General features: G+C 38.5%; 1 protein-coding gene across 19 annotated transcripts in view; it reads right to left on the reverse strand.

Moving 5' to 3' along the window:
• cacna1ab (calcium channel, voltage-dependent, P/Q type, alpha 1A subunit, b) overlaps window positions 1-14,449 on the reverse strand; it is a 146,363-nt gene that overhangs the window by 49,750 nt on the left and 82,164 nt on the right. For all 19 annotated transcript variants that reach the window (XM_081604150.1, XM_081604287.1, XM_081603793.1 and 16 more), the window contains exons 26-32: window positions 6,101-6,200; window positions 3,650-3,810; window positions 3,226-3,363; window positions 2,256-2,457; window positions 2,002-2,166; window positions 1,761-1,886; window positions 1,170-1,253 (exon numbers count right to left, since the gene is read on the reverse strand). In XM_081604150.1, the coding sequence (XP_081460276.1) occupies window positions 1,170-1,253; window positions 1,761-1,886; window positions 2,002-2,166; window positions 2,256-2,457; window positions 3,226-3,363; window positions 3,650-3,810; window positions 6,101-6,200 (976 nt within the window). The remainder of the gene's footprint in view (window positions 1-1,169; window positions 1,254-1,760; window positions 1,887-2,001; window positions 2,167-2,255; window positions 2,458-3,225; window positions 3,364-3,649; window positions 3,811-6,100; window positions 6,201-14,449) is intronic.

Here is a 14,449-nt window from a genome sequence, read left to right on the forward strand (position 1 = left end):
GACAGTTTGAGAGTTGAGCTTAAAAGGACTTATCCAAAAAGCACATGCTGTGGGGGTCAAGGGTCAACACATGAGAGACAGGGGGTAAGAAATTAATCGGGGAACCGCATGACCAATGGCAGTGCAGCAGGAAGCTTTGAAAAATAAATTACAAACCAACCAGATTCTACATGTGCGAAGATGTAGACAGATGAATGGTGAGGAGGTTTTAGTTTTAGTTTTTTTGTTGTTGTTTTTGGTTAAGTTGAGGTAAATCGTGATTGGATTAAACATATTTATTTATTTATTTATTTTTTTTCAGAAGAAGGAGGTGGTGGTTGGTTTTGGGCGGGGCCAAAGTGGGCGGTGGGTGGGGGGCGGGGAGGGCCAAACACACACCATCACCATCATCATCACAGCACCACCACCACATGGCATGGTGCAGCATGGATGGATAACACGATGAAGGATTTCATAGTGCATTTTGATTGGATGGATTATATCAGAACAGGAAGGAGTAGAGGAGGCGAAGGGTGCCAACAGAGTAGATAGGGTTAAAGAAAGCATGTAAAGAGATAGAAGAGGAAGACAGCATCATTATAGGTGCCAGTATAAAAAGAAGCACTGAAAAGCAACAACAGTTAGGTTGTAATAAAGCACATTCAGCTTCTCTCTGATTCCACATCACAGGCTAATCAATACACTGGAACAAAAATTATTAGAGATTGAGCAACACATAAAAATAAACATTATATTTAGACTAACTTTTGCAGGAATTGTTAACCTGGTGATAAATGTAAACAAATCGCTCTAATGGATCTATCTTACAGTGACATCCTGGAGACACAGCTAGCTTTTTTTTTTTTACATACTAATTTCTAGGTGAAAATCTGTTTGGAACTCACCATTTTCTTTTTTTTAACTACTGTTTTACGCACTTCACATTGTACATCACAGAAATGAGATAGTTTTTGGTAGCAACACATACAAAGATTTGCAAAAGATTTTAAGTAGTAATCATTCTGCACCTGGAACTGGTGGGTATTTTAATCTGCTTTTCCTATGTGCTTTTTTTGTTTGTTTGTTTGTTTGTTTGTTTGTTTGTTTGTTTATGTTTCTTTTAGAAACACTTCAGCTTTTACCTTCACATCCATAAGTGTGCTATTGGACAATCAAGCCACAACACTTACCCAAATCTCTGTTACCAATATGTCAGTAATGCTCCCAATGACTGAGACAAAATCAAACACGTTCCAGGCGTCTCTGAAGTAATTCTGAAAGACAGAAGAGTGGGAAGGCGTCCACAACGATGGGACAAGTTAAACGGCAACAGAAAAAAACCAGCTCTAGGTTTGTCTTCTAAAATATCCCGCTTTATGAATGAAAAATGGTCTGAAACACAGGAATGCATAGAGAGGTTCACCCTAGATAAACGGACAGTGTGCATGTGTGTGTATGTGCGTTTGTTTGTAATACCTTGTGGGGACCATTTTCCTGACACTACATTGTGGGGACCCACTGCCCCTTGTGGGGACCGAAACCTGGTCCCCACAAGGGGAAACGCTGTTTATGGGTCAGCGGTCAGATTTAGGACTAAGGTGTGAATTGAGTTTTGGTTAGGGTTATGGTTAGGTATGTAATGGTTAGGTTAAGGGTAAGGTTTAGGCTGTAGAAACAAATGGAAGTGAATGGAAAGTCCCCACAAAGATAGCCACGCAAACGTGTGTGTGTGTGCGTGCGTGCGTGTGTGTGTGCGCGCGCGTGCATGTGATAGGACTTACCAAGGGACCAAAAGCAATGATTTTCAGGATAGATTCCATGAAGAAGAAGGTGGTGAACACAATGTTCAGGTACTTCAGCGCATTATCGTAAGCTACAGGAACTTTGTCTGGTTCATCACTGTGATACTGTAGACACACACACACAAAAAACAAAGAAAGACAGAAAAAGAACCGGAGAGATTCGTGATAAAGTTTTGTGCTCCTCGAGGATAAGATGGCGTAACCTTTTCCGTTTCCATACCTTCATCATGAGGACGATCGTGTTGAGTGCAATCAGAGCCATGATGCTGTACTCGAAGGGAGGCGACACTACAAAATGCCACATGCGATACTGGAAGCTCAGTTTGTTCTTTGGCATGTGGCGAGTCAGAGGCCTGGCGTTAATGGCGAAATCTATACAGGCTCTCTGAAGAAAGATAAAAAAAACAAACCCAACAGAACATCAGAACAAATACATCTGATAAGTGTAGAAAAGCTTCCGGATCGTTCCCTCACTTCGTTCTTTTCTAAGCTGTAGTCCTCCATCATCTTGTCCCCTTGCTCCTGGAAGGTGATGATGATGAGAGCCACGAAGATGTTGACAAAGAAGAAAGGGAAGACAACGAAGTACACCACGTAAAAGATGGACATTTCCATCCTGTATCCCGGGCTTGGGCCCTGATCCTCATAAGTAGAGTCCACTGAGTGCTTTAACACTCTGCAAGAGGAGAAGTCAAAAAGATTAATTAGACAAAAAATTTTTTTATTACATAACAAGGTGAGAAACTGATTTAAACCCCCCCCCATGTTGTTTGCAATTGTAACACCCAGCAATCGGATCACGTTTTGTTTTATCCAAACATTTATGATTTTCGCTCCTCGAGGTCAACTTTTTGAACCGCAGCCTCTAAAAATGCTTTCTTCTTTTCAAAATAAAAGTAGTCTCGCGTTCAACTGGTTTTGCTTTCACATCAGAGGCTCGATCACGACTAAAAAATGGACACACGTTTTGTGCGAATGACTTATCAAACTTCCTTATTCAATTCAGTCTGATTGTGTAGCGCCAACAACAAATGTCTTAAGGCACTTTATAGAGAAAATAGCTTCAGTTCAATCATTTATTTATAAATTACTGAGAATTTGTCAAGCTGTTACTTCACCACAACTTAATTATTTATTAGAATTGATCCAATATTTATCATTAAATCATCCAATTATACATAGCTGATGCAAAATAGTGATTATCTTAAAAAGCATAACAATATGTGTATAAAAAGAATACAGCTTTATTCTTATCCAGAGAAAAACACAGTAAGCAAAAGCAACATATATTTCATCATTCTTGAAGGAAAAAAAGTAAATAGTCTCCGTGCTGCTTTTAAACATCATCCTGAGTCCAATCAGCTTCATCATAAACAGTTTTAAAGGTTTTTTTTTATTTATTGTTTTTTTGTTTTCCTGTGGTAAGTGTGAACTGTCCACTCACTGTGGCCACCCCTCTCCGGTGGAGACGGTGAAGAGGGTGAGCAAGGCCCAAGCCACGTTGTCGTAGTGAAAATCGTACTTCTTCCATTCCCGCTTCTCGGCTTTCACCTCGTCTTTTTCATAGACTAAATATTCGCCCCTGCAAAGAACAACAAATTCCAGCAAATATTTGGATGTTTTTAATCAAAAGCATGACCCAGAAATACCAAGCGACTGCCACTAGGTGGCAGCACACGAACAACTAAACAACTGGTAATACACGGCTTCATTTTTATAAATCCTTCAAATGTCTACAACAGTAGAACAAATCCACTAATCGGAAAATGACAACCAAAAGACTCAGTTTGTTGTAACTTTACAGTAAGACGAGCAACATGGACAAAAGCAAAGTGCTCTGATACTTGATTTGTTGTTTCCTGACTCACCTGCAGTCCCGCGCAAACTCCTTGGATTCGTCTGTGCAGTAGAAGAAGCGACCCTTGAACAGCTGCACAGCCACAACGGCGAAGATGAACATGAAGAGCATGTAGACGATCAAAATGTTCAACACATTCTTCAGGGAGTTCACCACGCAGTCAAACACTGCCTGCAAGATCACACAACAAGAAGAGGAAGTTGTTGTAATGCTACAGAGGTAGTAATGATATTAAATGTAATAATAAAAACTCTTATTCTCTTGATAAAACATATGGAGGAGTAATCCCGCCAAAATTGGCAATAAATTTAGAAATACGTAAACGGCTTCAAAAAGGTGCTAAATATTACAAAATATAAGATCAGAATGCTGCCAACTTTTTGATTATGCTGTGTAACAAATAAATTTTTATCATTTAACATTTTATTTGAAATTTAATTTTATTAGTTTCCTTTTTCATTTAATTATGTTTTTTGCTTTTTTCTCAAACCTTCCCCCCATTTTGTATATGTATTTATTTATCTAGTTATAATAACAATATTAACAATAATAATAATAATAATTATTATTATTAATTATCATTAATAATAATAATATTAATAATAATTATTATTGTTATTATTACAAAATATTAATATGATGCACATTTAATTTTTGGGAGTGTGAATATATGATGTAATTCTATTATTCATTTATATTTTAAATAATGTCCCATAACATTAAATATTTTACCATATTTGCATATTTTCACTCTGAAAATATTTTTTTTATATTTTCTGCAAACAGAAACGACTCTGGAAAATTGAGCTGTTTTTAGTTTACTTTGAATTGCCTTGTTGCTGAAAATGTGCTATATAAATAAAATTACCTTACCTTAGAGGAAATTAACTGTTTTAATTAAAAATAAACATTGAAATCTTTTCATTAGAAAAAAAGTTGGAAAAAAGGATTTAATCAGTATTTATATGAAGTAGGAAGAATCTGAAATCAAATGAAATCATTATTGGCAACATGAATTCATGATCTGTACAACTCTAATATTTAGAGACGTATCCGAAAACTATCCACTGAGTATTCAATCCAATTCAGTTTATCTATGCAGCTCCATTTTTATCTCAAGGAATTTGCAAATTCAACCACGTGTACTAATTGATCCCAATTATCAGTTGAATTAATTATTCAAATTAGTTTAAAACATTTTCCATCTAAAGAAATCCAGCAGATTGAATTGAGTCACCACAGCATTCACTCCTCCTGGACGACGGCAAAACACAAATTACAGCAAATTTTATGACTGTGTCAGATTTAACTTTTTCATCCAGATATTGTTTGGTTTAATCTTTTTCCTTCCTGAATACTGTGCAGGCTGCCACCCTCTAATGTACAGCGGCTCCATGCCTTCTTCTGCTTAGAGCTCATGTCTGACCTGGCAGTCGTCTTTGCTGTGTTTGCAAGAGCTCATTTTCTGCACAGATGCTGTAGCAGCATGAAAAGACAGCAAGGAGGGTTTTTTTTCTCCTTTGGTGTCCAACATTGGGTTGCCATGTGGGAAAGTTACTAAAGTTGCAGATTAATGAAAACTAAATTAAAACCAAATTCCCCCTCATCCTGCTGGTATGTTTTAAAGCACACAGGAGCATGTTTTTAGATAAAGAAAAATAAATAATAACAATAGTAAAATTAAAAATAAATCACAAAAGTCAGAATCTAGTGTTGCTTTATTTATATTTTTAACAGACAAAAGTAAAAACTAAAAAAAAAAAAAAATTCAAATGCAATTTTACACAATTCGTTTTGAATATGAGTCAGTTGAAAGTGCAGCTAAAAAAAATCTTATGATTTCATGCATGCTAAAGGATTAGCATTATGTAAAACTGACTTTTTTGAGCACTGCATCATGTAATCTCCCATGGCAACCATTCAGCTGTGCAAAACGCTTAGTTGGACCTAGCCACGCCTTGCTCATCCTTGGAGCTGCAGTTTTTGAGCTTCCCCCTTACAGAGCAGCCCTCCTCCACTCAGCTCCTCCAGACTAGCCAGCAGCAATTAGCAAACACATGTTGAATTTGCCGAGCTCATTGTACGAGCTAATTCTCAGCGAAATGCTGGTAAAAACATTGTTAAAGGGTTAATAGAGGAGGCATGTTGTGATGACTTTCTGAAGGTGGAGCTTCAGAAAGAACAAACTTTTCTTAAAGAGACAGAGGCCCAATTAGAGGTGTTAAATTACAAAGTCAAATTTGACATATGTAGCAATTTTAGAACAACTGAAGTCAACACAGTTACTTGATTGTGCTATAAAATCACACTCTTTGACTGGAAATCAAAGAATACTTTCCTTTTAAACAATCAATGCTACTTATTTGGGGTTTTAGGACTTTTTGAACAAGACAAGAATCAAACAACTTCACATGTAAAGATCCTGAAATAAGACAAATCAGCACAGCTTTTTAAATTCTACCTTTAACTTGGGGAGACGCTTGATGGTCTTCAGGGGACGCAGCACCCTCAGCACACGCAGAGATTTGATTGTACTGATGTCTTTGCCTTTGCTGCTCCCCCTAGTGTTTGAGCATGGAACAAAAATAGCAAAACTGAAATGTTAGACGGCAGAACAGAGGCTTCATTGCACAGATGAGTCACAAAGGGCTCTCACCACACCCTCTTTACTTTCATTTAAAATATAACACATGACGACACATTTAATTTGTGTGGGCAATCTTTGCTGTTTTTGTGTTTTATTTTTTTGCAGAAAAATAAACAAGTCAAACATGAAACCAGCGAGGAGAGAACACAATACGTTTGTCTGACCTCTTGGTTTCATGGACATCAAGAAGCACCACCATCATCATCACTGTTTAATACGGTTTTCATCAGCGTAAAGTACGCAATCACTCATTGCACAGCGACAGGCAACTCCCCGGCAGAGTGCCCGGCCAAACCTCTTTCTTTCTTTTTCGGTGGCACGCTGTTCGACTCTTCGAAAGAAGTGAACATTTCTGGATGTGAAAATGTGAAGTCGGCCCTGCGAATGTCGCACCGCTAGGATTACTTAAGCATAATCCTACGATTATCTCCACAGAGACGCATGTCAACATGTTTTTTCTTCACATAGCTTACAGTGACTTTTTTTTGTTTTCTCCTCTAAGATTTCAGAAATCTCACTTATCAATGCGCTTCTGTGAAAAAAAAAGAGGCTAAAATAAACGTCTGGAAATGGAGGCTATGCAAGAATATTTGGACCGGTGATGAACACAAAACGTTATCCCATGAAGAAAAGCAAATAAACGGGTCGCAAAAAGGAGCAGAAATAAATTATTAAAAGTTAAGCCGACAACATTAACGCTTCGCATATTAGCCAATTTCCTGAAAGGGGGTAAAAAAAAAGTATAAAGGTAATAAATGAAACACTTAATATTTACAGTAAGTGGACGGGTCATTCTGAAGAAAAAAAAAAAGTAGAGGGACGTGGACACCTGCCAAGTCTGGGCTTAAAGACGGGCGATCTATCATGGCTCCCTCTTAAACTATGAACTCCGTTCCTGCGACAGAAAATTAACGACAGCTCAATTTAGCGCTGATTGATTGAGTCGGAGTCTTGGCAGCTTTTAAGTGTCTCCGTGTGGGTGTTTGTGTGTCCGCCAACGAGCGACTCAGACAACAATCAATAGGCGTTCCTCATTTAAATCTGAGCAGCATGGAGGTCTCTCTATGAAAGCAGCTTTAGAGTGTTAGCGTAAAGCCCCGGAAGGTCAAAGGTGTCAGAAATGGCTGCATCCTTGTTCTATCGCTCCCTCACATATACACAGCTCTGGAAAAAAGTAAGACCACAGCAAAATGCTCAGTTCTCCGATTTTACATTTTATCAGTATATGATTGAGTAAAATGAACATTGTTCTTTTATTCTATGAACTACTGACATGTCTCTGAAATTCCAAGCAAAAATTTATTATTTATTTGCAGAAAATGAGAAATGCTCAAAATAACAAAAAAGATGCAGTGCTCTCAGACCTAAACAATTCATTTGATTAATTTAGAAACAACAATACTAACATTTTAACTCAGGAAGAGTTCAGAAATCAATATTTGGTGGAACAACCAGGAGGTTTTCACTGGGGTTCAATGCAGGGGGCTCTTAATTTTTTCCAGAGCTGCATGTATATAATTTTATTTTTTTTATGAGATCTTAGCATGAATGGATTTGATATTTTAAATTTTTAAAGTAACGTTTGGCAAAAATAAATAAATAAATAAATAAATACAAATAAAAATAGTTCTTAAAAGCCTAATCAAATTTGCGGTCCCTCAAGTTTGGGTTTCTGAAACCAAACATCTGAATGCCAACTAGCTAAAAATGATACTGAGCTGCATAAAGCGCTCTGGAATGTTGATCAAATTGTTTACGGAACCTGTTAAGCTTTTCTTGCCCTGGACATTTAGTCAATTTGGAGCCAATTTTGCTCATAAATGCATCATAATTTTATCCAAATAAGGGAAACAGACAGATCACATCACATGTCTGCCAAACTGAAAGCTCAATTTCAAACCAACACATTCGGTTCTCTGTGTTTTGTACCAATGTTCTTTAAAGAGCTGAGTATAAGTATATGCTTCTCTGAAGTTAGATCTTTCTCATAATTTATTCTGCTATTACATGTATTCACTAATTCTGTAATATGTATGGCTAGATATGTACGGTAACAATTGACCACATATTTCTTGATAGACTTCAAATTGAGCATTTTCTAAATAAAATCTGGCGTTTCTTAGAATCTTTCCCCAAAGATAAAAAAAAAATTACATACGTGTAAAAAACAAAAAAAACAAAAATAAACACGTGGAAGTGTTTTTGAGTGCGTGTTTCACGGTGACAACGGAAGACAGCGAGTGGCAGCGAAACGGCGAGAATGAGCACAAAATGGTCAGAAGAACAAAGAAAGAAAGAGAGAGTAGCCAACGTGATCGGGTTACTGTGCGCGGGGAGCAGAGCGGGAGAGTACAGAGGAGGAACTTTACCGGGTGCTGCTCCTGTCGAGGTTTCACCGAAGGCGGTGACAGCGAAAGTCAGGGTGAGAGCGACAGAGAGGAAGACAGAGGCACAAGGAGGACAGAGAGAGAGAGAGAGAGAAAGAGACAAAGAGAGAGAAAAAACACACAGAGGGAGAGACACACAAACACAGAAACACACATTGAAAGAGACAAACCGACACAAGACAAGAGAGAAAGAAAGAGGGGGGTTTGGTAGAAACAGGAAAAGATACATCTATATGAGAGACAGACAAAGAAGGAAAGACAGCAAGATGGCTACCTGATTACAAATATACCTCAGCCACCCTTTAATGGAGGCTACTTTTTTTTTTCTTCCCATAATCCCTCTCAGACTGCAGGATGCAATTTCCTGTCTCCCTTGTAGCTACGCTGGGTTTTATATAACCTGTTTGTCTGAATTATACAGATCCTTATGTGACACTACTGAAAAACACGATCCTCACTGATCATATATATATATACGAGACCCATGACATTAACCTGTGAAAAACTGATGAAGTCGGCTTGATGAGACCAGAAGATAGTTGAACAGCAGCAGTCAATAGTCACTGCTTTGTGTCTCACACAGGATACAACTCAATAAATTAGAACATCACCAAAAAGTGAATTTCTATTGAGCACATGCACATACTTTTCAGTTGCCCAACATTTCTGTATTAACATTCTTTGTATTTGGTTTTATGGGATATTAAACTGTTTAAAAACCAGCCCCCTTGTACGTTTTGCTTCCTACAGATCGTCTGGACATTCAGCTGTTGAGAAACAATTACTTCCTGGAGCCGTGGACTCTGTTGAGGTTTTAAGTTTTGCCCCATTGCTAATGTGCAGCCATGACGTAATGCACCAATTTGACACTATTGGGCTAACTGGAAATTGTCTGTGCTGTAAAGAAGCCGAACAAGGCGCTGTTGACATTAATTTGATATTTGGAGGCGTGGTCGAAACGGACTCAACGACTTTGTTTACTTCCTCTGCAGCCACTGCTGAAACTACAGACAGACTACAGTTCAAAAACGGCACAGAAAATCGACGTCATCATTCACAACTTCTCCTTCTGTTTGCCGATTGGCTTGTTTGAAATTCTACAGAGGAATCCAAGTGAATGGCAGAAATCCCAGCTGAAGCAGTGACGAGAGATGAGAATCGAGTGGTAAGAATCGAGTGGTACTGCATAGGAAGGCCAGGCTAATGTCATATTAGAATTTACTGGAATCTCCACTTTTCCATTAGATGTAAACCACAATCATTATACATTTTCAGAAAAGATAGATCACTTAGTTTTCTGTGACATTCTAATTTATTGAGAGAATATTGTTTTTTAAGCTGATTATTTGCTGAAGAGACCAAAGTATGCTGCTTAGCAGTAAGCAATGGCATAATATTTAGCTGAACATGGGCAGTTGAAATACCTAAGCTGATGTTTTCCTAAGCTAATGTTTTCCAAATACTAAATTCAACGTCACCACATAATCTGCCACATGAAACAAAAAACAAACAAACAAAAAAAACATCCATACTTTGTTGCTCTACTGCTATCACAAACTGTACATTCTTGTTTCAATGTTTGTTTTAAGCTGAGGGAACACTCCCAACTTAAACTACGGCAACATTATTCTTGGTAAAAAAATTAATTTGTTCTATCGGGATTGCTTAAACCTGATGCACTTTCCAGGATCCACAAACACAACAAAAGACAAATTTAATCTAAATCCTTCCATTCTGTTACCATCCTCTGCGTTAGCGCCACTGCCGGTGAAGGACTGGCTTTGTAATTGGAAGTGAAATCTCAATCGGTGCATCCATTTTCACCGACTCCTATCTAATCAGGCCATAATGATCAATTAGGCCGGACCCTCAGCACAAATTGTCCTCGTTATAAATGCAGCACCTAGAGGAATTCGCATCAAAGTTCCTTAGCATGCACAACATCTGCACAGGAAAAGAGGATTGCTTCTTAAACTCTTTTTAAGACAAGGAGATCCTTTCCAGGTTTGCTTGACCTCATGGCAACATTCACTCATCAGTCATGAGTGGACACTCAAGAAACCAGGATGTGTGTGTGTGTGTGTGTGTCGTCCCACACACACATTCCTTTAATAGCACAAAATGGCATTCTCACAAAATATTGTCGCCACATGCACAGTAAAATGTCACACGACTTCGAAACATTCGGCGTTTGTTTGGAGAATGCTGGAAGCGTTACAGTTGTGTTTATAACACGCACACAGATATGAAGCTATTGTACTGTTTCCATGCCAACAAGAGGTCATCTGTACAAAGCTTCGTCGAGTTATCTGGTTTCATAAAGACGTCATGCTTCAGAGCGAAACTGCAGGTGTTTTGTGCGTTGCTGGAGCAGCGCTGTGTTTAGGTGTAGCGTAGAAGCAGATGATCGGAGGCAAGAAGAGGCGAAGGTGGGGAGGGTAGCTGCGATGCGTTAGCATCTTTAGAGGGAGCGACTACGGTGTGAGGGCATAAAGGACAGGAAGAGTTTGCCAAGTAAGAAGGTAAGAGGAAGATGGGAGGGGAGGAGGAAAGCAACAGAAAACGGGAAGGAGGAGACGTTGATTTGTCAACAGGAAGTCATGCGGTGCAGGGTGGAGAAGTGGAGTGATTTTCAGATTGCTATAACAAACCTATCAGCCAGGGGGCAGTGTAGATTAGCAAGTCATACTGTGAAGCTATTATTATTTTTTACATATCAAAGCCTTACTTCATTTAAACAATTCCAGATGGTTTAGATGTGATTTCTAAACTTGAGATGAAATAAAAGCTTCTGTGTAATATTTGTACCAGGTTCACCAAGGTATTAAACTGTTACAGAAATATATGTTTACCAGACTGTTCTCCTGGTCCTTGACATGAGATGTTTTGTCAGGTGTAAATAGTTTATATAACCCATTCCAGTATTTGCTGCTGGGCACTTCTGGCCAGCTGGCTGAAAGAAACCTGATATTTGTGCACCAATTGCAGTTTTCTTTCCGATTACCGATCTTTAAAAAGCCTGACCTGTCCATTCCTGCTGTAGCCTACTGCTATTTCAATTTACTTACAAATTCAGCTGTTTGGTTGCTTTCTGTTAATCACTCAAACTTTCATCCAGTTTGAAGTATCAAAAAGTCCCTATTAAATTGACCAGAAAGTGGGAAATTACATTTACAGCAAAGTCATTTTTTTTGTTTTTATTGAAGAAAGTTTGAATTATCAAAGCAGCGCTGATTAAAAACTACAGAAAGCAACATCTGAGAAGTAGGTCTGTTAGGAAGATAACCATAACAAATCATCATATTGTTCTTTTACTCCCAGTTTGAGAAGCAGAGAAATTATAAGACATAATTTTAACCTTAGACTTCCATACTAAATGCTTAGAAAATGTTACATTATTTAGAAAATATAGATATGTTTTGCAATACAAAAACTGGGACTGGAAGTTTTATTATCAGACAAAGTTTATCTGTTGCTAATCATATTATTTAGTCACAAAAATGCAACTACTCGAACTAAACGCAAAGTGAACAGGAAGAGAAACAATTTCTCTTGAGGTTTTTTCAAAGAATTAATTTTAAGATACATGACTAAGAAGGCTGGATTTTCAAAAATCTGACTTCTTCTTTATTGCTAAATTATTTTTGAAGATTTTCTTCTCAAGAAAAAATATAAAATCGAAATAGGCTCAGCATGAAGATAAACGAAACCCACTGCAGCAGGACCATATTAAACTATTTCAACTTCAACTTCTGTCACTTCGTCAGTCAAGTGTCTTGGAGCCTCTTCTGCAGGCATTTCTTTCTTTTTTTTTTTTTTTTACAACTTTTAACATTGATGTAAACTCTCTTTGACAGTTTGTATCAGCCTAGATATTACATTTAACTCGAGCTCGACTCGCTGCGCTGAACCGTCGTCTGCATCACAGGCTCGTGTTCATGCAGCCGCTTCATGCATTTGAGGAGGATGAACAAACAGGCTCCCCTACCTGGTTCCTTCACTCCACTACTATTTTCATTAACAGGCATCTATTAAACATAAAGTGCTGTTAAAGAGTTTTAAACCATCCCTCTGTGTAGAAAGTCCAGTTAGTTTGGGGAGGCAATCGACCTCTGATCCACCTGAAAACCTCAGCCTCGGTTTGGTTGAAGCAAACTTTGGCGTGGTGCTAATGCTCATGTGACTGCCAAGTTGGACCGGAGACTGGAGGAAGCAGACTTTATTGCAGGGCATTCTGGGTAAATACAACCAAAACAAATGCTTGAGTCTAATGCTAGTCGGAGAAACGGCTCATGGTTTTTGCCAAAGACAAAATGGAAATCCTAAAACTGCTAAAATCTGTCTCCACTCCATTTTCGCTTGCAGTTCGTGTCGCCTTTGGAGGTTTTTGTGTTGCTTCCTTTCGTAGTTTTTGGTGCAACATCACTACAAGCAAGGCGAGTGAACAGGTTCTTCAAATGGTTTGTTTGACACAGAGCAGTGTGAAAGAGAACCGCTCCAGCTGAAAATGCAGCAAATGCTGCAACCTTGATCTCCAATTGGACTGAATCTACCGGACTATCAGGTGTGAAGACACCCTAAGAGAGCCTGGCTTCTTTGAAGCAAAATGTGAAACGGAATAAAGGGGTGGCAAGACTTTCTCACAGCACTGCAGTTATTTCATAAATCTATGTCGTTTCGGTAAAACGAATCATTCCACCCGCAACACCCTACCCGAGCATGCTCGCCTTTTCCCCTCCCTCCGGCTGTACTTTCCCAGGCCGTGCAAAGGAAAGAGAGTTAAATACCTGTGCCTCCAGGTTCGTTAAAGTCCCACTTGGGGATCAGAGCGTGTGTGTGTGTGTGTGCGGGTTTGAATGTGTGCCGGTAAAGAAAAGGAAGGGTAAGAGGGCGAGTTGATGTCCTGCTGCCAGCTTTCCTCTGTGTGACGTATGGATAGCCTGGGCACTTAAAGGGTTAAAGGTGTCTGGGATGCCCTCACCCCCACAGACTGAACAACTGAGACCTCCAGCGAGGAGAATGCAGAGGGATGAGGAGGAAGTGGTGTGGTTAGGGTAGGCGTGACGTTGGCTCTAATGGTTCTCTGTCAGCTGGTTGCTTAGACAAATGTTCGATGGAGTTTGAAACAAGGAGGATTGTAAAAAAAGAGAGAACCGGATAAGGATGAGAGATGCGGACCAGGGGAATTATGGGATATGGGATCTGCTCCTAACATACAGCGTAAGCGTCTACCCTGACCCAAACCTTTAACGATCACGATCCTAACTTCATTCTTCACCTTGGGGACAATTAGACATGAACTCTCTTTGACCAACGGATTTATTCACATCTACCTATCAATCAAGAAAAACAGAGAATTTAAAAATTCGCTAACAATTTCAATCTTCTATTGATGTGACCAATCTGGAGAACATCATGCTTTCAGAAAATAGCTTGTTATTCATTAGATTATGAAATAGTGTTTATATAAAGATATTTATCTATGCCTGAGACAAAAGAGAGAACAGACTCTGAGTCATTGGAAACATTTGTATGTGTAAGTAAGTACACACATGGCATAATGTCAAAATGTTTTTTACTGCACAATTCTTTCTACAAAATTAATAGATAATTTTTTTCTGTAATCAAATTAGCTATGATTAATTTTATGTTATTTTTTAAGAAGATAAATCTAATGAAATTCTTACAAAAGTGGGTGTAAAACCAAAAGTGGTTGGTCAAATTTTGAGCATGAGGTACAAAGCTTAATTTCCACTTTACGCCAAATAAAACATAC

Source organism: Poecilia reticulata, chromosome 1, assembly GCF_904066995.2.
Source record: "Poecilia reticulata chromosome 1, P_reticulata-male-v2, whole genome shotgun sequence".
Taxonomy (NCBI): domain Eukaryota; kingdom Metazoa; phylum Chordata; class Actinopteri; order Cyprinodontiformes; family Poeciliidae; genus Poecilia; species Poecilia reticulata.